General features: G+C 42.3%; 1 protein-coding gene and 1 long non-coding RNA gene across 4 annotated transcripts in view; one reads left to right on the plus strand and one right to left on the minus strand.

Moving 5' to 3' along the window:
* Nucleotides 1-1,071: 1,071 nt before the first annotated feature.
* Nucleotides 1,072-6,478, minus strand: LOC309348877. 2 transcript variants are annotated; one of them, XR_014159577.1, is made up of 3 exons: nucleotides 6,079-6,478; nucleotides 5,160-5,431; nucleotides 1,072-1,164 (listed from the first exon to the last, which is right to left on the minus strand). It is a non-coding gene; the product is annotated as an uncharacterized lncRNA (long non-coding RNA). The 2 variants fall into 2 exon arrangements; XR_014159578.1 differs by lacking the exon at nucleotides 1,072-1,164 and adding an exon at nucleotides 4,888-4,913.
* An 835-nt stretch (nucleotides 6,479-7,313) lies between these two features.
* CERS6 (ceramide synthase 6) overlaps nucleotides 7,314-25,122 on the plus strand; it is a 77,763-nt gene continuing 59,954 nt past the window's right edge. For both annotated transcript variants that reach the window (XM_081873198.1, XM_081873199.1), the window contains exon 1: nucleotides 7,314-7,770. In XM_081873198.1, coding sequence (XP_081729324.1) covers nucleotides 7,601-7,770 — 170 coding nt within the window. In that variant the 5' untranslated portion in view covers nucleotides 7,314-7,600. The remainder of the gene's footprint in view (nucleotides 7,771-25,122) is intronic.

Consider the following 25,122-nt stretch of genomic DNA (forward strand, 5'->3'; position numbering starts at 1 on the left):
AAGGCCCTTGAAGGTGGACCTCAGTGTCCAGTGTGAACAATAGGAGTGGAGACACTCTTTCAAGTATACTGGGCCAAGGCCGGTTAGGGCTTTAAAGGTCAGCACCTACACTTTGAATTGTGCTTGGAAACATCCTGGGAGCCAATGTAAATCCTTTAGGACGGGTGTTATATGGTACCAGCAGCTGCTCCCAGTAACCAGTCTAGCTGACACATTCTGGATTGGTTGTAGTTTCCAAGTCAACTTCAAAGGTAGCTCCATCTACAGAGCACATTGCAGTAGTCCAAACAGGATATAACCAGTGCATGTACAGTTCTTTCGGACTCAATGGCAATAACAGCTCAGGTGAAGGGAAGTTCAGTGTTCTTATTAATTAATAGCGCAGGCAAAGCAGTGAAATAGTCTTTAAGCAAAATAGCACAGCATGAACAAGTTAAACTACTTCACCATTCTATTATCAGGAGCTCCAGCAAACAATAACAAAAGAGACTCCAGCTGGCTAATATGCAGAGTACTCTTGCTCAGAACCACATCAAAACTTAGGAGTCAGATGCCATCTGAGAAATTTATTTGCTCTAGACCTTTGGTGGCTGGATGCTGGCTGACCTAATATCTCAGTTCCTCCCACCTGGTAAGCTAAGCCAATATACAGGGGCCAACTCCATTTATCAACCCTGCAGTGCACTATTGCCTGCCTTCATTTGACCCCCCACTCCGCCTTCATTTGACCCACAAGTGGATCTTCCCACATCCTGCTGCCACTTATCCCTGGAGCCCAAACAGTAAACTAAACCCAAAATCCTTCCCAGTCTCAAAGGTGCCAATAACCAGTGAGGGGAAAATTGTACAAACCAATACCTATCTCAAAATACAGGTTTCCCCTACATAGGGATAAAAATCTGTCTGTCTGTCTCTGTCTATCTGGGTTGGGGAGAGGGTACACAAAAATTCAGGGAAAAGATTTTTGATAAATCACAACTACAGAATAATTCCACAGACTGGATGATGCTCAGTTAGCCCAGCAGTGGGCAGACTTCTCAAGCACAAATATTTTTCCTACCAAAGGATTTTCTTAAAAGTCGTTCAACATTTACTTGCCATTGCCATGTACATCTGCTGGAAAAGAAGGTGCTGGGACTGGAATACCCCGTTTCACAGAAGACTCTGTAAGGATCAAATACAACTTTTTAAAAAAGGTATCAAAGGGAAGGTAGTTCTCTCCCCGCCCCTTTCAGTTCAGTTGTATATTTGTGCTGAGAGAGTAAGGCAACACACATGAGATAATTTTACTTCAGGATATGGGCAGTAATAGAGACAAGAAAACATTACTGAGTGGAAATAAATGTATTACTGTTTCAAAATCTTTCTATATATCGGCAAGATTTCTCAGTGAAAGTAGTGGGTGATATTACGTCCTCAGTACTCAAAATAGGAGAGAAGTGGCAGTTTTATTTGAGAGCCCCTTCATCAACCCCTCCAATTTTGGTAAAGTAAGTTTCTTCTTGTAGCCTTCTAAAACTAGTAACTACCTATGGGGTCATCACAAAAAGTTAGGGGCTAGCCCCCTTCCTCCCTTTCAGACCCTCCCAGTGTCCCTTTTTTCCAGGGGCAGCCCGAATTTACAGAAGCTACTACAGTCTCTAATTTAATCCTGGAATGGCCTGCCCCATATAGGGAAGTTTTTTAAAAAATGTTTTATTATGCTTTTATATATGTTGGAAGCTGCCCAGAGTGGCTGCTGGAGCCCAGTCAGATGGGCAGGGTATAAATAATAAAATTGTTGTTGTTATGGAATAGGATGTCCCTATTTTTATTGGAGGAAAGTTGGAACGTTCTTTGAGGCCTGAGAGTCCCTAGCAAATATCTCCCCCAAATTTTGCAGCTATCTCTAGTTTTTGCTTTTTCAACCTGGGGTTTTTTGTATTTGTTCATGATTTATTAATAATGCTGTGAGTTTATTAATGCTTTATTGATAAGTTTTCATATTTCATTGTCAGGAGTGAAGTTATGGTTGCCCAATGTTCTGAAAATTTGAATCTTGAAAAGCCTTTCAAAAGATTCAGAATTTGCCAGATGACTTCTTTGCTATGTGAACATGTTTATATTAACTGTTTGAAAACTGGCTGGATTTGCATAGGTCGCTTCATGTGAATAAAAAAGTGAGATTTTTGTTCATATAACAAACAAAACATCCAACAACATTATTCTCTTCCAACAACACCCCATTCAATCACAACCCATCACTGCTTCCTCAAACAAACTGAAAAATAATTCAGCAACCCATATTTCCATCAGTTTGTCATTTTAAAAAAGTTTTTTTAAAAAAGTTAAAGTTATCAGCGTTTTATCGCAAATGCCTCCTAATACACACATTTTTCTATGGTTTTGCCTCATATGATTTTTCGCAAATCATCTTTCCCTAGTGCATTTCTGTGTGCTTTTTTCACTCATATATCTGCTTCCATACAAACTTCACCCTAGTATATGAATTTCTGTACACACTGCATGGCTAAAGAGCTGCATTGCAGAATTCTTATAGTGAGCAAAATTTGAAAGATGACTAAGCTTTGGTTTGCATGCTGTTTCAGAAGTGTGAATTAGGTAGGCTTACATTTAAATGTAAACTGAGTTGAATATCTCAAGTCTGGACTCAGTGGTGTAGTTGAGCAACCACCTGGGGACAGGCCCCCGTGAGGGAACCAAGGAACCTCACAGATTTATTTTATTTTATTTTGTAAAACAGCTGTTCAGCATGATAGAAACATCTACAAATTACAGTTTAGCCTTCATCTGTATTCAGAATTTCATTTTCCCCTTTGAACTCAGACAAAAGGCAGGATTGAAGGAAAGCGATGCAAGCAGCCACGACAGTAAAACAAAAAAGTTCCCACATGGCAGCAATTAACAGGATGCAGTTTAATATCTGTATCCATGGGCAACTGCGAAGTTAGGGACCGCCAACCTCAAAAACATTGGTCATGATCTCTGAGGCAAGCAACAGTGAAATTATCGCTATTATTTTTGTTTCACAATGCAAAATATTCCAACAAAATTGATTCACTGGCAGAATGACTCGCATTTGTTGTGCATTTCAAAATGGAATAACCTTTTTTTCCATATTCAAACGTGTCCCCTGTTGTCAGAGGTTGAACGACAGTCACTTTGGAAGCACAAAGCAACACAGTCAAGTCTGAGCAATTGCACCCATTATGTTAAGGATTTTGACCTTGCCGTCACAAATTTACATTCAGTTTGTGCCTCAGGTAATGCAAAACAATGGACGCTCATGTAGGCAGCATGCCAGTCCGTTATTATAAAAAAAAAGGACAATGATTTTAGCAGTTTGGGATCCATGCCAAATCAGTCTTATTTCATTCCAGCGCATGCTAAAACAACAAGCCCTGTTTGTGATTTTAACAGATTTTGTTGCAAGGGTTGAAAAAAATGTGTGCAGGGTGGGTTGTTGTTTTTTCATTTTAAAAAGAGAGTTCTCTCCTTACTTGTCATTTTGAAGGACAACAGAACTCTCAGATGTTATACTTAGCTCCTGGTAGCACATCTAAAGCAGGATTCATCGTTTAGCAGCAGGGCACATATATTGCAACTACAGAATAGGTCCAGGCAGGGAAAGATTAGTGCTGCATCTTAAAAACATCTACCATATCTCTGAAGAGGACTTACTCTGTTTCTGGTCATTTGCAACAGGTCATGTGGTCTCCGGAAGGGGCTACATAGTGCTCTTTGTATCATAAGATGCATTCACCCACACCACGACACCCAAATAAGCATTGCTATGCAGATGCAGAAGGCTGCTTCTGTGCACTGAACAGCAAGCGCCATAACTGGGAAACATGTTTTGCATGTAGTAGTTCCAAGATTTAATTTCTGGCAGCAATGAGCAGTCCCGAATTAAACTCTATGGAGGCCCCTAGGCAGTCAAAATTGGGCTGGGGGGGGGGCCCACCTCGCACTGTGATGCTTTCAGGCATCTAGTTGGCCACTGTGAGAACAGGATGCTGGCCTTTTCTTAGGTTCTTAAGGTAGGAAACACAAACTTATTGCAGAGAAGGAGAAACAAGAACAAGCATTAGGCAGCAGCTGGAGTGCATAATTATAAATGCGCCAGATCTTCCACACCCAGGATGTGTCCCCCTCAGAAGGAGGAAATGCAAGAGGCAGTGTTAAATGGCCGCCTACGGCACAGCTTCTGCTCCTGAGAGGAATGTGTTCATGTGGGCAGCATTGCCGCTCATCTTCCCCGTCCGTGAGCAGAGAATCCGAGTGAACTGCAACATTTTGATGCGCACCCTGGCTTCTGGCAAGTTCAGCAAGACCTGGGGCACTCTTGTATACTGGTTGCCACTTGGCTCCCTTCTCCCCATAGGGAGTGGGGGAGAAACTGATTTGGAACACTTGGCTCCTATCAAGTTTGGCAAGAACCATGGTTTTTGAGGCACTGGGGTGGGGCAGGAGGCGGCAACTCCTGTTTCGTCTCAGGTGCTGAAATGGGACGTGCCGCCCCTGTGCACCAGTAGCTTTCAGGGGAAAGAGTGAGAAAAAAGAGGCAATGTTGCCATCCAAATATCCTCCCATGCTCGTGCTTCAGGTTCTCCCCCATGTTCTCCCAGCCTAACTCTTGTGGCAGTGGCACATCTTGAGTTCTGTGGATCCCTATAGTTCTTAAACAAGTGGCTTTTGAGAAGAGAATGGTGCCCTGAGTGTGCGCTGTTAAAGTCTTTGTGTACAGTGAAATGGAATAAAAGTCACCAAGTTATTATTTTCCTTTGGGAGAGTTGTGAAAACCCAACTTGGATGGGCATTTCTTATATTGAGAAGGAAAATATGGCGGTCCATGGGATTTTGTGGAATTTGATCACTTCAAAAAGTGCACATTCCTGGGGAAATCTGGAGTTCTGAAGCAGCAATGCAGGGTGGGAGGAGAAAAGTAGAAATTATTACCCCTGGAGTGGGACCATGACGTAGTATAACTCATACACTCCTACTAGGAAGGCTCTTTAGGGAGGACAGTGTTTCAAATCACTTTCATGTTCCCTTCCTCAGGGCTCCCAGTGGTGGCCTAAGGAGGACTTTCTTTCTTTCTTGATCAGAATATTTATACACCACTATTCATAAAACATATCACAGCCTGCCTAACCTACCTTGTGGGGTTGTTGAGAGGATAAAATTGGGAGGCCAGAACTACTGAGCTCCTCAGCTGGAAAGGTTGTGCACATAAACATAGTAAGTAGAAGATCTGTCTTCTATTCCATGGGTGTGCTTGTTTCTTCTCTTTCCCCCCTCATTATTACGTTTTCCCTTTTGTTTTTCTGCTTTACGGATGATAAGTCTGAGACCATGAATGGGGGTAGCCAGAATTAATCTTGAGAGGGGGCAGAATACCCACCTGTCATCTTCCTCCATCTGGTTCTATCTAGCGGATTCAGAATTAAATGTTTCAACAACACTTGTTTTAATAATAATAATAATTTATTTAGACCCTGCTCATCTGGCTGGGTTTCCCCAGCCACTCTGGGCAGCTCCCAACAGAATATTAAAAACACAATAAAATATAAAACATCAAACATTAAATTACTGTTTTAAATTACTGTCTACTGGGGTTGCCAACTTTTTTGCCCTGTGGGGGTCCTGCACTTGTACTACATAGCAATAATAAAATAAAATAAAGTAATCTGTCACTGAGGATCCCAACACACACCCACACACCCTACATCCCAAATAAACTTCTCACAATCCTTAGGGTTTGAAAAAAAATATCTTCTAGTAAAATCTGACTGCTGGCACTAGTAAACTTGTTGCCTCAGGGTCAAGCAATGTGAATCTTTGCTTGTGTAGATTATTTAAAACCATTTATAAACCACTCAGTACTTTTAAAGAATACACTGTGTACAATGTAAAAGATAATATCAATAAAACAAAAGTACAATGCAAAACCAGTAAAACAGCAGCATAGAAGCATGTTAAAACCAATAAAAGTGGGATTCCAGGGAATTCAAACAAATAAGCACAGGGTCCAAAGGCGGAGCCATGATTTATGTCAGCGGGCGGCAGGACACTAACCTGTCATCCTCCTCTGTCTGGCTCTAGCAGATTCAGAATGAAATGTCTCAGGAACACTTGCTTTAAATTGCTTTCTTTTGACCCCAAGTGCTCAGAAAAATCTGTCAAAATCTTCAGTCATTTGCAAACTAGGAAGCTAAAGAAAAAATTAACAACAGGGAGTACCTTTCGTGCTATTATCGAGTATATTTTGAAAAATTACCAACCCTCCCCCCACACCATTTTTATCTTATTCTTTAAAAAATCTAAACCAGAACAAATTTTCTTGGATTTGCTGAGAACCTTTCAGCACTTCCTTCTCGAATTCCTCTTTTTCCCGATGCAGTTTTTCTGTGCACACTCAGTAAGCATACCCACATACTTCCCCCAACACCTAGGCATTTGGGGTGTTCTGCACCTGACAACAGGTTGGTCAGCTCTGGTCAGACCTCACCTGGAGTACTGTGTCCAGTTCAAGAAGGACACTGACAAACTGGAACGTGTCCAGAGGAGGGCAACCAAAATGGTCAAAGGCCTGGAAACGATGCCTTATGAAGAACGGCTAAGGGAGCTGGGCAAGTTTAGCCTGGAGAAGAGGAGGTTAAGGGGTGATATGATAGCCATGTTCAAATATATAAAAGGATGTCACATAGAGGAGGGAGAAAGGTTGTTTTCTGCCGCTCCAGAGAAGCAGACACAGAGCAATGGATCCAAACTACAAGAAAGAAGATTCCACCTAAACATTAGGAAGAACTTCCTGACAGTGAGAGCTCTTCGACAGTGGAATTTGCTGCCAAGGAGTGTGGTGGAGTCTCCTTCTTTGGAGGTCTTTAAGCAGAGGCTTGACAACCATATGTCAGGAGTGCTCTGATGGTGTTTCCTGCTTGCCAGGGGGTTGGACTCGATGGCCCTTGTGGTCTCTTCCAACGCTATGATTCTATGATTCTAAATAGGTTCTTACTTATCGAGAATCAAATAAATAAACAAAAAACCTCTCCTAGCCGAACGGTCTGTGAGTATAGAGATAAGATAGATAGAGATGAATATGGGGAGAAAGAGAGAGAGAGAGAGAGAGAGAGAGAAGAGAAGCCAAGCACCAGATTGCTGCCTTTAAACCAGGCGCCAAGCAGACCCAGCAGCGACAGGCAAGACTCGCGCGCATCCCGCTGCCTGACGCCCCTGCAAGCCAATCAGAGGGCGCGTCCCTGAAGCACCTTGTGACAGGCAGAGGCGGCCCTCCCTCCCTCCCTCCCACGCTCCCTTTCCTCGCCCCGAGCGAGAGAAGCGGCGAGGCTGGGCGGGCCCAGCTCGGCCGCTGCTCAGGGCGGTGTTTCGAGAGCGGCGTCAGCGATCGCGGTTTGTCGCCGCTCCAGGGTTCAGGAGCTTATTTAAGCCGGCCGCGCGCACACACACACACGAGCACAGGCGCGCGCGCGCGACGCAGGCAGCTGCTGAGCATCCTTAGCAGCAGCAGCAGCATCGGGCAGCCAGGGAGCCGGTGGGGGAGCAGCAGCAGCAGCAGCCCGAGCCAGACAAAGCAAAGATGGCAGGGATCCTCGCTTGGTTCTGGAACGAGAGGTTCTGGCTGCCGCACAATGTCACCTGGGCGGATCTGAAGAGCACCGAGGAAGCCACCTTCCCTCAAGTGGAGGACCTCTACCTGGCCTTCCCCCTGGCCTTCTGCATCTTCATGATCCGCATGGTTTTCGAAAGGTGAGGCTGGGATCTGGGATCTGGATGCTGCTCGCTCTCTCTCCAGCCCCACAAGCCCGCCCCCCCCCCCGGGAAAGGGCTGCCCTCTTCTACTTCTTCCCATAGGCAAACAAGCTCCCAACTCGCTCGTGTGGGGCTTGTTTTATTTGGGCCCCTGGGGTCTCTCCCCCTCTGGGGGTAGTGAGGGGGCTTTGCAGTTCGTAGGCAGACAGCCTCAGGAGTGGGGATTATAGGGGGTGTACGGATCAAACTTCTCTGAAGAATAAGAGGTGTGTGTGTGGGTCGCCAGCATTGGTCCAATGTTAGCAGCATGGGTCCAATGCTGCCACACTGACTTAAAAAAAACCACACCAAAACCATGCCCACTCAAAAGGCAAGGAGGCATTTTATTTTGATTAGAGAGGCTTTTCGAGCTAAGCTTTAGATCACCTTCCTGGTCACTCCTTCCCCCAGATGCTACCAATGCAGATGGTTTTGTGGTGGGCAACGTGCCTGTGTGATGGCATTCAAGGCAAAAAATCATGGATAAATGACCAGCAGGCTTGCTAGTATCGGATGGGGGGACGACGACTATGTGCTTGACCCTGCTGAAAAATCCAGTGTTGTTGCTGTTTTTGAAAATGGGAACACCACATTGATGGCTCCACCAACTTCCTTGAAATAGGCTAATCGCCTCATTTCTAAAATGAGGAAAGCAGGGTTCAGGCAAGTCTGCCTGGAGCCCAGGCCTCAGACCTGTAAACTGCTGTCTAATAGCACAGCTGTGAGTAGGTAAGCTGTGAGAAGGAGGTAAAATGCTCCGCACATACCTTTTACCTCATGTTCCAGATCTCATGTACGGCATTTTGAACACCTCATGGGTTTATGAGTCCTTGGTCGAAATAATTCTGACAACACTATTCCGTGTGGAACACCTGACTGGAAAAAAAACCCATTTCTTAAAAAGGTCACTTGTATACTGGTGACATAGCTTGTAGGTTTTTAAGTAAAAGCGAATCAGTGTCATAAAACAGTAAAATGCTGTACACTTCATGAATACAATCTGATTATTAATTAAGCTAGGAATCTATCGGTTTTCAGTCCTTTGTTATACCTCCAAAATTATTTGCTCCAGGGAAAAGCCTGATGGTTAAGTTGACAATCTTTCCTTTATGCTTTCCCTGTTGTTCCGTTGAAGAGCTGTTTCCCTTCATGATAAACACAGGACAACAACACAACAGAAAAGAATCCTTTTTGGAAATGCAGAATAATAACTGCTGTGATAGTTAACTGAGAACACCTCTTAAATTTTAAGGTTGGTGTTTATAATGATCTACATAGAATATATCACTTTTCTGAAATACTGACCCAAACTGATCATACACTAAATGTCAGTTAATACAATGTGTGAAGATATTGTGTGGTAAAAATGTCTAGTTTTCCTGGAGGTTCATTTTGAGTACTTCTGCCCTAGCCTTTTCTCCCAAGATGGACAACATTTGTTTACTTGTTTTGTCTCCTGGATTCTAAGGAATATGCTTTCCACACTCAGAATATGCTTTCCACACTGTTACATTCCTGCATTTTCCCTGTTGTCCTGCTTTTTAAAAAAGTTTTTTTTTTAAAGTGCTGTTTTGTAGTGATTTTTAGACCTATCAAAATAACAGCTCAAAGCTTTCAAATATGACATAGTGCTATTGTTTCTCCTGGTGTAGTGGAGGGCTTGGTGATGTGCCCCTCCCTTTTCTACATTACCTACCTGTCTGTAATTAACTTAATTGTCTCTATCGCTCCATCCTCTGCTGTGGAGTTCTTTAAACTCCTTCTGCGTTTAACCTGTGTGGTAAAGGTGATCTTCTATATGGAATGGAGGCAGGGTAGGGGGAAACAGACCTTATCCACTTCTCTTTTTCATTAACACATTATGGGATGGATGGATGCATGCACGTAAGTCTTGAGAATTTTTAAAAAGAAGGACATACAGAGCAAAAGTTATTGACTGTTGCCTAGGCTGCAGGACTGTCTTAGCAATGGTAGCCTCAGCAACACAAGCTCTGACTTTCCTCCCTTGGTGTTGCTGGGTAAGTCTGCTCAGTACACCCATGGTAGGAGTGCATGATGGTGATGCTGCTGCCCATTTCATATTGCCTCTTTTCCTTCCAAGTGTTCTCAGTCTCCATTGCAAGAGACTGGTCCATTTGGATAGGTGAAAATGGAGCTTCCTATCAGTTCAAGAGAGGGGTGCAACTCTTGCTCCCCTCTGCTTGTTGCTGCAGGTTCTTTTTTCCTTGTCATCTCATCTCTTTTATGGGGTGAGCTGCAGCTCTGACTGTCCTTCTCAACACTCTTTACCATCAATTGTCCTAAAGCACATACTATTGTCTTGGAGACTCTCTGAAGGAACTTTGGTCTTAAGGATCCTTCTTTTAGGATGACAACACTGTAGTTTGAAAACAAAATGAAACCATGCCACCTGGGGTTTAGATAATACTCTAATGCCAAGGAATAGGACTAACACTAGTATGACATTAATCAAATAAAAAAATAAACTGGTGTGTTTGTAACACAAAAAACAACTGTGTCAGAAGGTGGCTGTTTCCCATCCACAATATTTTGCTTTTTATTGCTCACAGGTATTCCCTTTCTGGAATGTCACAATTCTGCTCTTCCCTTCTACTTCAAACATCCAATAATCTCTTTTATTCTTCACCAGTAAAGAACAAACACTTTCTTTAACAATGCACATTTTTTAAGAGCCCAGAATTGGATGTACACTGAGCAGTTTGATAACCTGATGCTCTGCATATGTTTACCAGAATACCCAGGCCAAATATTTATTTCTGAATCCTTTATAACTACCCTTTCATTATATAGTGCAATGTCAATATATGGCTTTCACATAGTTCACATTATTGCTTTTTATAAAGAGATAGAAGCTCCCGTTTTCTCCTGCCTAAACTTGGGAAAAACGTATGCAGAATTCTCACTTAGGTAAACTACCATAGAGGCAAAATATAGTACAACAGTTTTTTGATAAAATCAGCTCATAAAATCTTGTACTCCACCGAGTTATGGAGGATGGGTTTAGTTACCGGTACCTGCATTTACACTTGAATCTCCGCATAATTGGTGTGTGTGTGCCCACCCCCCCAGGAACTGGGAGAAGAGAGCACTCCTTGGGTTGCCTTGTGTGCCTGAGAGCCTTTCAATGGAAACATGGTGCTCTGAGGCCCCATAGGCAATGGACTGAGGAAGTGGAACATAGGAAGGGTAGAGAATGAGATTTTTGGTGAAAGGGAATGGGAGAGGGGGGAACTGAGGAGAGAACAGCTTCACGGTGCTTAAAGGGAAGCAACAGAGTTTGGTCAAGAGAGAGCGGCTTAAAGCAGGGGCACAAAGTAGGCCTTCCCCTGTCAAGCTGGAATTGGAGGGAACAGTTTGTAAGGATTTGAAGGGAATAATGGGTGGTAAAAAAAAATGGAGTTGAAGAAAGAAGTCAATGGAAAAGTAGGACTAGGGAAAACCATGTAGCCTAGAGATGGGTTGTTCTGTACTGTTGGCAGGGTGACAGAGGAGGCCAGGGATACATAAGTATGCTAGGATTAGAGTATCTTGACTCCGAGGTGTCAGAATCATGGCAATATAGGGAGCTGGCAACCTCAGAAGGACAAGGGAGGGGTGTGATGCGGTAGGTAATGTAATTTATTTGAACTAACTAGCCAATTCTAAGACTGCTGACTTCCAGGAATGTCTTTGAAAAGTGGTATGAAGTCAAAGTAAAAATGCTTATGAGTCCTCTGCCCAGCTGTCGCCCCTTATCGTCATGGCTTTTCCCCACAAAATCCCGCAAAGGAAATATGGGTCTCTAACAGACTTTTCAGAATCTCACAACTCTAATCCCCAGAGTTCCTTGAGGGAAGCAAATCCGTCAGCGTCCATAGAGATTTGGCCCCAATACGTTCATTACATGTGATGCACAAATGCATGTCAGCCATCTTCTGTTCCCTATTACGGTATTTTGATTTTACTTTTAAATGAGAAGCAGCTTGGGTAGATGGGAATTCTGAATAGACACACAGAAGGTGGAAAGGTGTGTTGAAACCCCTTTGTCTACAGCTTCTTCACACCCATGCTTTTCAGATTTTTCCACCATGCCCCCCACCCCATCCCCTGGGCAAGAGTTTGCCCTCTAAAATAAACATTTGGAACTTATGAATTAGGAAAGACCATGGACTCAGCTACATTAGTCAAAAAACTGTGTTTTGAATGCATTATAAACGTGCACCAGATGGCACTGGAGAGTAAAAAAGAAATCTATGTGATTTTCCATAATGTTTTTTTCTTTTGTTATAACGATTTAATTTCTTTCTTGTTTATAGTATTTTTTCTGTGTGTCTGTAGATCCACCCCAGCAAAACTGTTTGGAAGTTGTGCTCAAAATGTTGTTTGGGGTCCTGATCTAGTGTTTTTTTTTGGGGGGGGGGAACAAACCATTGATTGCTGGGTTTGGAAGAGAGAGAAAGCTTGCATAAAAAGCCCATATAGATTTATTTATGCAAATAGATTCTTATTCTGCTATTCCATGACAAAGGCAACATAGAAATTCAATTTAGAACAATAAAACATACCAACAAAAAAACCCCCTAAGGTAATTAAGTGAAATACTGTATTGATTTAAAGCAGATTAGTTACAATTAAAGACCTAGGTAAACAGGATGGCCTTATCCTGGCATTAAAAAAAGATAGTAATGACAGTACAAATTGAATTGTGGAGAGGGAATTCTACCTTCAGGGCTCCTACAGAAAAGGTGGGGACACCTGGAAAACTTGCTAGTCAAGGTAATATGGGAGAATGTGGTCCTCTTGTTAACCTTGACCCCATACTGTGACTCTATAGGTTAAAACCAGCCCTTTGCATTGTTCCCCAGACAAACTGGGTGCATGTGACAATCTTGTAAGTTTGCTAGTGAAATAGTTTCACCAAGAAGAGTCTAGTTAACTGCCTGGCTGCCACATTCTGGATCGCTAAAGTTTCCAAACGCTTTCCAGAGGCAGTCCTTTGTATGCAGAGGATCATTTTACTACACTTTTAATTACGCTTGTTGTATTATCCTAGACACAGCATAGACAAAGCAAGCTATTCTGAAGTGCTAAATAACACGGAGATAAAAATGAGCTCTCTAATCTGTCTCTCTCTGGGCTGGTAAACCTGTGTCTGGCCTGCTCTCTCTTCAGCCTCCTCTCAAGACATACGAGTGTGCTTTTTGTTTATGTACAGGGGAGCATTCAGCCCCATGGGCTCCTCCCTTGGTCTGAAGGGGTAGTTTTACCACTTTCGTGTGAACTAGGCTTAAATATTGATTTTAAATAAGCTGATAGACTGCTGAGGTAACACAGGGGACTACATCACTTCAGGTTGTCGAATAGGCCTCAAAGCAGGTGCCAAACTTTACCTCGTTGACAAAGTCTTATTTAACAGACCCTTTTAATGGGGTCCTGGAGTCTACTTATTAACTGACTCCATAAGAATATTCCACAAGTTACTTAAAGCGGGTTTTGTCTCCTTAATTTTGCCTCAGAGTCCTTTCAGAATGTGGCTTTCTGTGAATGGTACTTTCGAAATAATATTCTTAGGTTCAACCTTTCCTCCTTTAAAGGATACTTAAGTGTCTTAAGACAGTGGTTCTTTATTTTGTAGGGTAAGTTAGGAAAGTAATCGTGTTAACTTACTTGCTTTTATCAGAAGCAATTTTTTCCCCTTATGGAGTCGTGTTTGCATTATTTTTACATATAAACGCTTAACCAAAATTTCAGGATGATGGTTTGACATTGGTTTCAGGTCATTGCTTGTCCTGAAGTGGGTAACCAAAGCTTCCCTGATAGAAACTATGGTTAATTGTGAAGACTTTGTCATTGCACCCAGGTGAGCCACAAAAGGAGAAGTGAAGGGCCTATAGGCCAAGGGCTAATTTATATCTCAACTTGTTAAACCAAGGTAAAGGTAAAGGTACCCCTGACCGTTAGGTCCAGTCACGGACGACTCTGGGGTTGTGCACTCATCTCGCTCTATAGGCTGAGGGAGCCAGCGTTTGTCCGCAGACAGTTTTTCCAGGTCATGTGGCCAGCATTACTAAGCCACTTCTGGAGAAACCAGAGCAGTGCACGGAAACGCCGTTTACCTTCCTGCTGGAGCGGTACCTATTTATCTACTTGCACTTTGATGTGCTTTCAAACTGCTAAGTTGGCAGGAGCTGGGACCGAACAACGGGAGCTCACCCCATCGCGGGGATTCGAACTACCAATCTACTAATCGGCAAGCCCTAGGCTCTGTAGTTTAGACCACAGCGCCACCAAGATAGGTTCATTCAAACTTGTGCCAATTGGCTCTTTTGCAAACGCCTTGCTAATAATGAAAATTGCAGACTGAAGGTGCATATGCAAGGCAAGGTGTCCATTTTCAGTGTTTTCAGCTGGTTCGCAGACTGGGGCATACAAAAGGCTCACTTGTATCTCTGCTTATTACGCTGAGATATGTCTGTCGCTCACTTTTATAGTTAATACAGTTGTATATCAGTTGACATTTATTCACTGATTATAACCCAACTGCAACAGCTAGCAATCTAATGAGAATGATTGCTTTCTTTGCAGTCCTATGTATGATTACTTGGATGCATGTTTCATTGAATGTAGTAAGCAGGCGTAGAATCAGACTCTGTGTGGCTTTACACAAAGATTTAATAATGTCTGTCCAAAGACACATGACGTACAATACACTTGACAACCTGCTTTGAGGATTAGAATTTCTTACTGTCTATTTGCAAGTCTCCTTTTGACCTAGAAATGGATACAGCTTCTAATGGTGCTAATCTCACCCTATATAGCAGGGTGTCTTCATGACCACCTCAGATTTCAGTATTATTCACTATAGTATTCCATTCAGTATTCTGCTTTTCATCTTTCCTCAGTTGCTTAAATCACTTAATGCAAATGTAGTAGGAACACAAAGTTGTAGCCATTTTGACAGAAAGTACACTCCTACATCTTAAGTAACTCTCTATCCATGTTTGTCTCAAAGTCCTGCTGAGTTCAGTGAGGCTGGCTCCAAAGTTAACATACAGAGGATTGTACCCTTAGTCATTTTGTCAAGAACTCGCCTCTGCTTTCTATATGGAAGTGCCAGTATTACATCTCTCAATTACAACACTTTGAGATAATTGCTTCCCACAAATACCTAATTGCATGTGAGAATTGTGTGGAAATAAATTGCTTGGCTTTTTCTGTGGGCTTGCTTGCCTGGGAAAGGGAGTAGAAGCTCAAATAACCTTTTATTCCAGTTTTGCTGAGTTGTCAAGCACAAATTTTGACACCAAACTGTTATGAAACTGTTATCAGTTGTTATGAAGAGATTAGGCATGGGTTAGGACAGGGGTGAGCTCAGTCCCGGCTCCTGCCAACCTAGCAGTTTGAAAGCACGTCAAAGTGCAAGTAGATAAATAGGTACCACTCCAACGGGAAGGTAAATGGCGTTTCCGTGCGCTGCGCTGGTTTCGGTGTTCCGTTGGTCACATGACTCGGAAAAACTGTCTGTGGACGAACGTCGGCTCCCTCGGCCAGTAAAGCAAGATGAATGCCGCAACCCCAGAGTAGACTGTGACTGGGCTTAACTGTCAGGGGTCCTTTACCTTTACCTTTAGGGACAGGGTAAGACCAGATTCAAATCCCCACTCAGCTATGATCTTTTCTGGATAACATTGAGCCAGTCATTCACTTAGTCTCAGCTTAACCCACCTTGCAAGGTTGCTGTAAAAATGAAATTGGGAGGAGAGGCCAAGTATGCCTTTTGAGTTCCTTGGAGGAAAGTTGGGATATAAATGTAATAAAGAAAACAAATATATTTTATAAGTTTCAGCAGCTTGGGGAAGGGCTGGTGGGGGAAAATCATATTCCTAGGTGCATGAAATAGCTTGTTCTTTGTCATGCTAGGGTCCTGTGGTTTGTTTTTGTTTTTTAAAAAAGAGAAATAATTTCATTGACATCAGTAGGGCTGATTTTTGAATACTCAGAGAATTGTCTTGTAAGTTTCAGTTTACCCTCAAGCTTTAAATAATTCAGATTCTAATGTCTGTTTACTGAGGCTTTACCAAATTATTTGTGATAATGGGTGTAGGTCCTTCATTTTTTTATTTTTTCCTGCTCTTAACCTTTGAACCTTAACTAAGCTAGTCCAGAAGCTTTTAACGGAAAGTGCTCATTTCAAAGGGAATGCAGCTCACAAATGCCTTTTAATGATAAAGTTATATGGGAGAGGCAGTGCTCCAGAAACAAAGGCTGCAAGGCAGAGATGAGAGTGAGAGGCTGATCTTCAGTAAAGCTGGATAAGTCTTTTCGCACAGTCAATAGAGGGGATGGAGGGGAAATATCTCTTCTTCATAGGGTGAGTTGGAAATCACTACTTAGAGAATGGGTTTCGTTGCAGCACCCTCTGTCTCTCCCCCACCCCACCCTAACATAATCTCTCATGATTGTGTCACTCTTGTGGTATTTGGGTTTCTTCCATTGTGATTGTCGCACTACTTCATGATTCATAGCAATCCTGCTGGATCAGACAGTTTGCCTAATCCACCACTCTTTTCCTGTAGCGACAAACCAGACACCTCTAATAAACCCACAAACAGGACATGAAAACAGTAGCTCTCCCCTACTGGTAGCTCCCCAGTTGCTGTTTGGAAGCACAGATGGTGCCTGCAACAAAGTGTTGCAGCACGGAGCACTCCTGGTCAGGGTTCCTGCTAGCTGTGGCCCTTTTCAGGAGATTCTATTCTCCTCTCACCCTGTTCTCAGACCCCAAAGGGTCTGTCAGCATTCCATGCCCAATGGGCATGTTTGGCCTCCATTGGGTTGTTTTTTAAAGTGTTTTTTAAGGACACCTTTTTAAAGACAACAAAGCAGTGTTTGAGGTTTCCCGAAGCATTGTTGTTGGCTGTTTGCAACATACAGTGGTACCTCTGGATGTGAACGGGATCCGTTCCAGAGCCCCGTTTACATCCAGAAGCAAACACAACTTGCATCTGCACATGCGTGGGTTGCGATTCGCCGCTTCTGCGCATGCGCGTGACGTCATTTTGACTGCACGAGCAGTGAAACCCGGAAGTAACACGCTCCGTTACTTCCGGGTCGCTGCAGCGCGCAACCCGAAAATACTTATCCCTAAGCTACTTCAACCCGAGGTATGACTGTAATGATGTGGGTGGGTGTGTTTGGTGGGGCAAAACTCTCTCTCTTTCACACAGGAGGCCTGCGGTTCTACATGAGCAAATGGGCACGTGCTGGTTCGTGGGAGAACATGGGCAAGTGTTAGCTCTGCTCCCCTCCATCTATGAGGTGAGGGAGGAAACTTTTGGCCACTGTCAGATTGCTTTGCAAGACACCAGTGAAGAGACTACCTTGGCATCCCTTGCAGCTGGAGGGGAAGGGCATATCATCTCATGGTGTTATTGTCATCATTTTTTTTTTTTAAGGGGAGGAAAGGACTAGTTAGGGAAACTTCCATAGCAGAGCAAGATAGGCGGATTCTACTTCTCTTTCTTTCTAAGCTTAAACCTGCTGGCTTCTTAGCCTTAATGGTCAGCTATGTATTTCAGTGTGTGTCTCCACCATCTGGAGGTGCATGCTAGGGATCCTGGGATCTTGACTGTTTTCACACATTAGCAACACATCCTGTAGAATTCTGTCCGTGATATTTTTATCTGCACGATCAGAATGAATTTCAGGAAGCCCAAAAGTCATATTGGAAAATACGGCTTTCGAGCAGTCTGCTCCCAAAATAGGAACCAGGCATTCCAGTTTGGCGACTGAAACCCTGGTTTGATGGCCGTTTGGCGCCTAGCTTATATACCGCGAGTTTCATGTGTTGGGCAACTGCAGTTTGCGTAATCTGTATCAGCAGGTGTTGGGAAGGGCAGCTGTGGTGGTACTGGCAGCTCATATGCTCAGTCTTGGAGGCTGGGGAAAGGCAGTAGAGGACGTCAAAGCATCAGAGGAGGTGGAAGCTGCAGCAAGAGTTGGCTGTAGCCCCTTGCCAGAGAGTGGGCCTTAACAGATGCCTGATGGTGCTGATTTCTAACTGGGCCACACTAAAATCAACTGTAGACTTGTATTCGTATAGCACAGGAAGCTGCTTAATGATTTCATAGGATGTATGCAACAAACAGTTGACTCCTGTTTTGAATTTTATACATTTTATGAATTCTAAAGGTGCTTCTTAAAGGTTGAATTATAATTTTGGATTGCATTACCACAGTATTTCACCCAGGTGATAAGAATGCTCTACTGGTTATAGGAGATCTGCCAGCTTATGTTGATAAAAGTTATGCTAATTTTATGCAGCTTGGACCCCCCCCCCCGAGACATTTTCAGTGTAGTGATAACAAAATGCCACCTCCTTCTGTTTATACTGTAGCCCCAATCCTAGTTCTACAATACCCAGACATATATTGGTTTCAGAAGAAATGTGCGGTAGAATAATTCACTGCAGTCTGAAAGGTGGGTGGTGAATCGTTTTTATCTATAGTCCCTCTCCTCCCTTTTCTGAAAGCCTATTCTTGTGCTTACACCATCCACTTTACATGCCAGCTAAAATTTGCAGAATTTACTACAGTGCAATGTGAGAACAGTTCTCGTGGCACAACCTGCATGCTTATGACAAAACCTCTCTCTTTTGTTATGTGTTTAAAACATGTAGGCTTCTGCCCAGTGCATGATAACAAGAGCAGCAGAGTGTGGCAGTGGCTACAATAGTTGGTTTTGCAAATCTCAAGGAGTTGCGTCTGTCAGCCTGACAACGCTATGATGCAAACTAAAAGATGGAGCTTCAAACAAGCTTCAGCAAGCCTATGAATTAAATTCTAATCCCTAATTTGCAATGACTCTGTTCCTGTAAATAAATGAATGCCCGTGGGGGTGTATCAGAGGGTCAAGGTGACATGCTCTGCCCCCAACTTATGCACCTTCAATTGAATGTCTCTGCAGAACACCTGTGTGTATGGCACTTTCTCTGCAATTGGGAACCCTGGGGAAAGCGATCTAATGAACCACAAAGGGGAAAGCCCTATGTTACAGTGGTACCTCGAGTTACAAACACTTCGGGTTACAAACTCCACTAACCTGGAAGTAGTTGCTCCGGGTTGTGAACTTTGCCCCAGGTTGAGAATGGAAATCACACGCCAGCGATGCGGCAGCAGTGGGAGGCCCCATTAGTGAAAGCGCGCCTCAAGTTAAGAACGGTTTTGGGTTAAGAACGGACCTCTGGAACGAATTAAGTTTGTAACCCGAGGTACCACTGTATTCACTTTGTGGGCATTTTGACTGAGAGTGAGCACATTGCCCCTCTGTGCTTATTTTTCTCTGCACACTTAAGAATGGAGCATGTGTGCGCAGCTGATTGTCACCAGTAGAGGACATTCATAGTGCAAAACCCCCCTTTTCAAATTGCAGCTTTCTCCCCTTTCAGGCTGCAACTTTTGTCCATGCCTTCATGTCTACCGATGACAGTATTCATAGTATGGTGGAGTATGGAGAGCCTAGCCTTGGGGTCTTGCTCTGTGCTTGGGTCACCAAACTCTCTGACTTTTTCACATGCTAAAGCAGCCTCTTAACTGCTCAGCCAATCAGGTAAGGTAGCCTTACATAATCCAGACCCGCCTCCATCCACCCTACATCCTGCAAACAAAGAAAAGATAATTCAAATACTATGCAACTGCCCTCCTCTTACATTTAACTTGTAAGCTCCACTCTGAAAATTCATTTCTTCATCATCTGTGTAAAATCTTATTTTCTATATGATTCGCTGACAACTTTCTTTCTTTCTTTCTTTCTTTCTTTCTTTCTTTCTTTCTTTCAGAACCATACACCTGGCTATTTGGCATCTGCTGTCTTTTTGTTTTATCATCTTGTCACCTCTGTTTAAAAAAGCAATTTCTCTTCTGACATCCCTCCACCCCTGCCCCTTTTCTCTAAGTGATGTAGTCACTGATCTGTTAACAAAAAAGAACTAAGAACAGACTTGGTAAGATTAGAATTAGTGAAATAGACAAGAGACTTCTGGTATCTGGTTCCTTCTTTTGCTTCCAACTTTCTACCTTTTCATGGAGCAATGTATGTCAAGGTCTAGAATAAATACTAAAAAGAAAAGAACAGAAATAAATTCTCAAGACATAGGTGAATTGACTGAGATTGGCCAGAGCCAAATCTAGAGAAAGATTTGACCTAGTTCTATCAAACTGTTCAACATAGCAGACTAAGTTGGTTATAAATCTGGTGTTGTTGTTTTTTAATCAAATGCCTGAAATGCAGCTATATTTCCAGTTAGACAAATTCACAATCTTATTTTTAGGGTGTACATTTGATAGGTTAGGCAAATGCTGGAACGAATATTTCAAGCTGTGCTTGTGCCAAGGTGCACACGCGCTTACTTTGTTACATTGGGTTTACTTCTCATTCTGCAGTATTGTGCAGTATTCAGTTGCATATGCCCATCTGTGTTGCTGGAGCAGTGAGTGCGCACACTCCAGGATTTGCAACCGTTCTTTTCCTATTGCCTTTTTCATTCTAATTTAATTACAATTACAGGTCATGTTAAAATTTGGGTTCCGATAATCTGTTGGTTTATTGGTACAGATTATGCTTTTTTGAACAAATTCATTTTTTGTATGCACAGACACAAAATAAATTATGCAAGAAATACCAGAAAGAGTGCTACAACTTAAAACGTCTCTCTCTCTCTCTCTTTCTCTCTCTCACTCTTTTTACAGTACTTAGTATTTCTTGGTAGACTTATTCACATGAGATGGTTGTTCACGGTAAAACAAAAAGCATCTTGTCTTTCCCAGAGGCTCATTATAGTGAGTGACTTTCACCATCACTATGATATGTCAGAGACTTCAGAGCCAAATATCCACCACAGATTTGGTCTCTCCTACTATCTTTGCAATTGAAATATAAGCTGTAATGAACTAATTGTTTGCCAGATGATTGGTGTATTCATTCTCTTTCTCGCATACTCACACATTGTCCACAGAACAATGTCTTTGAGGTCTAATCCAGAGTTATATGTTATATGTTAGTGGGAAAATGTACATATCCTATGCATCTGATTTCTTAGTCAAACCCCAAATTAGAAATACCGGTATTTCCTGTTTCATTAAACCAAGGAGAAAAGAATAACAGAGTATAAAGGTGATATATCTGGAGGAAGTTGTGATCTAATATGTCCTGTATCTTCATAATTACTCTGTGTACATCATTATTTAATTCCACTGTCCTTTAATCTTTTTCCAGCCAGTTCCCAGAAGACAAGAGTGTCTACTCCAAACTGTTGAGTGTCCCAGTAATTAATCTCCACATTAAACCACTGACACGAGGCGGTGAGATGAGCTTCATGATTATGATGCTCTATATTAGGGACTGCTAGACATCTGCCTTTAGTTGGTTGAAATAATTAATTATGCCAATCAATTGATTAATATAATAGGAGTACAGAATGACTTGTTCCTATGGCTGCACGTATTACAAGTGGAAGATGAGCAAGGGAGATGAATAGTTAAATGTTTTGACTGACATTTAAGACAATGGAAAGTTTAAAGAGGAAGGTCTGGAAAAGCAGTTATCATTATTGGATCGCTAGGGCCTGGATGGTGGTTGGCCCACCTTCAAATTGGTTGCTGATTCCTAGTCTTGTGCATTCTGTGACCAACCTTATTTATTTACTTACCATATTTATAGTCCTCTCTTCACCCAAAGAGGAGCAGAGCACTGTGCCCCTTCTCCAGCAGCCTGATCACTTTCCTGCATGCAATTTCCTTGTCGCCTGTGGCTAACGGCAGACTTCTTAGATTTTAAACTTTCTCAATTTGAAATTCAGATATTTGCTGAAGTATGCATAATAACTGGTTATAATTATTAAAACTGGGTCAAAGCTAATACAGCCAGTTACATTTTAATTGCTGTTGTGACACACACACACACGCGTTCAGGAAGTGTCCCAACTCTTTTTCATACCAGCATAGAATCCAAGGAGGCTAATAACTTCTGTGGGGTTATTTATTCAGTCCAGGTGTATAATTCACAGCTTTGTGTCATAGCTTATATAGCGTTTTTGCCTGACACAATTATCTGGCTCGCAGCAGACAGAATTTTGCTTGGCTCTTTGTACACATGCAAAGATACTAAACAATAACGCTTGAAAGTGCAGATGAGTTTTGCTGCAATCCCATGCATACCTATTTGGAGGTGAGTACTTTTGAACATAGAAAAGTGCTACTTAGTAATTGAGGGTGATGTAGCAAACGGGATGATGTCACAAAAGTACACAAGACAAGTTAGACTTTCTTCATGCTGAAATCACTGAAATGATACATTTGGAATGTTTCCTGAGTAGGCAGGCACTTCAGAAGCAATTACCTAAAAATCTCCAAAGGCTGTTTCTGACACTGCCAGAAGCTACCATGAAAAAAAAAAAAGTTTTCTTGACAAAATGTGGTTATTAACAATACCTATCTGACTTTACAAGTTTTATAGGTTAGCCTGTACACAATGTTGGTTGGTTTTAAATTGCCATACTGTATATTTAAAAAAAAAATACTGAAAACTTATGGCTTTCAATAAAAACCAATAAAAAATAAAAATCAATAAAAATTAATAAAAATCAATAAAAAAGAAGCATATTGCCAATGGGATCTCATAAACGAGATCTCATGCAGCTGTGTTCATTGCCATACATGAAATAATTCTGTCTTCCATAATATTCATTTATTAAAACACATTACCAAAGTGTGGATTACCCCTCTTCTCGCAAAAAGCCACAAACAAGAGGTCTGAACCTGGATTCTTTAGAATTCAAGTGAAACCAGCAACAGAATGTTGCAACACATAATTATCCTATCTCCTGCCCAGCGTTGCAGTCTCTAAATCCATTCTCCAGGATACCATAAGACATGGCACCCTCCAGATGTGGAACATCAACTCCCATTGTTCCTGCTGGCCGGGGCAGATGGGAGTTGTAGTCCAACATATAGAGGGCACCACATTGGCTACCTCAGTTACAAGATGTAATAACATTCCACTCCTCTTTCCAGTTTCCTTCATTTTTCTTTTCAAACTAACACAAAATGTTCCTTTTTCTGTAGTCCCGTTTTGGCTCTAATTGGCACTCATCATTTGAGTTCCCTATTAGAGGGAGTGATAGTGGCACAAAATAGCAGATGTCAAGAAAATGACTCATATTTTTAAGGTACTTGTAATGTCAAATATAATATTCTCTCTCTCTATATATATATATACTTCCATTGTATAAGGAAGAGCATTTATCTTAAATCTATATGCCTTCTTCCTACTGTATCAATTATGAAGCTAACTCTTATTCGTCTTAAAGGATTACATATGCATTTAGGGAGTATGGCACACTGTTGTCTTGTCATAATTGTAAAAATCATGAATAGCTTTCCCAGCACTTTTCCTTCAGGTAGAAGAATTCCAAAGAAGGAATCCGTTCCTCTGTTTGGTGGAAGAATAGTGAAATGCTGTTTTTCTCTTCCTACCCTTCTAAGCAAGTGTTTAAGGTAATAGTTGTCACAGTGGGCACACGGTGAATGTTCTGAGGATTCACCCATCCATGTTGGACCTGATTCATGGATGCAGGTAGCTTAGAATCCAGGTGTACGGAGACAGTTCCACAGGGCAAGTAGTTCTCTGTGCCCTTCAGTGTTGTGTCTTTCCACTATGTTGCTCCAAGTGCATCCATATTCATCACATCACTTTTAAAAAGGCATCTTTTGTTCCATCTTTTTAAAAACAGATTGCTTTATTTATCTTTAGCCAGACCTTCGCTACACCCTCCCTCCCTTTCGATGCATAAAGTTTTATATGGGTTGTCCCTGAAACCCAGTCTTCCCACCCACCACTGTGCATTTGCTGTTGTGTGATTAAAGTTGATGGAACTGCACGCACAGTGAGCAGCTTCATGCAAACAGCTTGAATCTTGGGGGAATCTTGTGTGGTTGTGCTTCAGGCAGGTACCATGTGGCTCGTTGCACACCTGAACTGACTCTTAAGAGATGGAGTGTGTGATAGCGTGAATGTTGCCCCCAAGCTGCTTTACAAGAGAATCCAGACACAGAGTAACTGTTGCAAGCTTTTGCACCATCCTTTGGGGTCCTGAAACTCGTAAGTCAGAGGTGAGGCACTTGTGGGCCTCCGGATGTTGGACACAACTCCCTCCAGCAGCAGTCGGAATGACAAGTGGATAGGGATAATGGGAGTTGTAGTTCAGTAACATCTGAAGGGCAATGGGACCCCCACCCGTACTCTACCCCCGTTACCTGTGACTGTGGGGGATGTAGCATTAGGAGTATGGACATTGTCTCCATTCAGATATGCCAGGCAGCTGGGGAAGGGGAATAAGATGCCAGAGAGGGTCAGGAAGTCAGATTATCCTCCACCAGGGCCAGGGCCTTCTCAGTGATGGCTCCAACCTGGTGGAAAGCTCTGTCCCATGAGCAGGGCCCTGCAGGATTTAACTTCCTTCCGCAGGGCCTCCCCTCGCTCTCCCCTTTTTATGAAGATTACCTACTCTGGGATCCCGCAGCCAATTCTTCCCTGGTCTCCTCACTGGCCCAAATAGGACTAACTTGGCCAACTAGCCCTGGTGATCATCTAATGTCTATTGGATGGATTTCCCCCCTAAATTGATTTTTGAATTCTAAATTTATTGTTACTCACGTTTTATACTGTATTTTATGCTGTTTTTTGTTGCATCAATTAAGTATTTTAAATTTGTTGTTAGCTGCCCTGAGTCTGGTTTTCTGAAGCAGGAAGGGCGGGGTATAAATAAAATTTATTATTATTATTATTATTATTATTATGATTAATAATAATCTTTGGTGGCATTCCTATAGCAAAAATAATGAGTCTCCTAGCCTTTAGTTTCAGATCACTTATGTGACAAGCACAGTGGTATGTTCACTGAAGAAAAGAAGGAATAAATACTCGAGATTCCTCCTATAAAGCACTGATATGCTGAGTTAAATGCATTAGAAGTATTAACATCCAGACCAGCACAAATGAGCAAATGTTTCTTCTCCACCCCAATTGTTTTGGAAAACTTACGCCTAAAGAGCGATTTATTTTTAGATATTGCATCAGATGTTCACCAGCTGGCTGTGAAGTATTAATTTTTGACTTTGCAATACATCTGTATGTGCTTTTCTAAAATTGTGTTCTAACAATTATGAATGTAGCTTACAACATTTGTATCTCTTGAATAATTTCTGCCCCACCTTTCTATTCCGAAAGAGACACTCAACGCGTCTGACAAGGTAT

Source organism: Podarcis erhardii (assembly GCF_964252035.2).
Source record: "Podarcis erhardii genome assembly, chromosome: 1".
Lineage (NCBI taxonomy): Eukaryota > Metazoa > Chordata > Lepidosauria > Squamata > Lacertidae > Podarcis > Podarcis erhardii.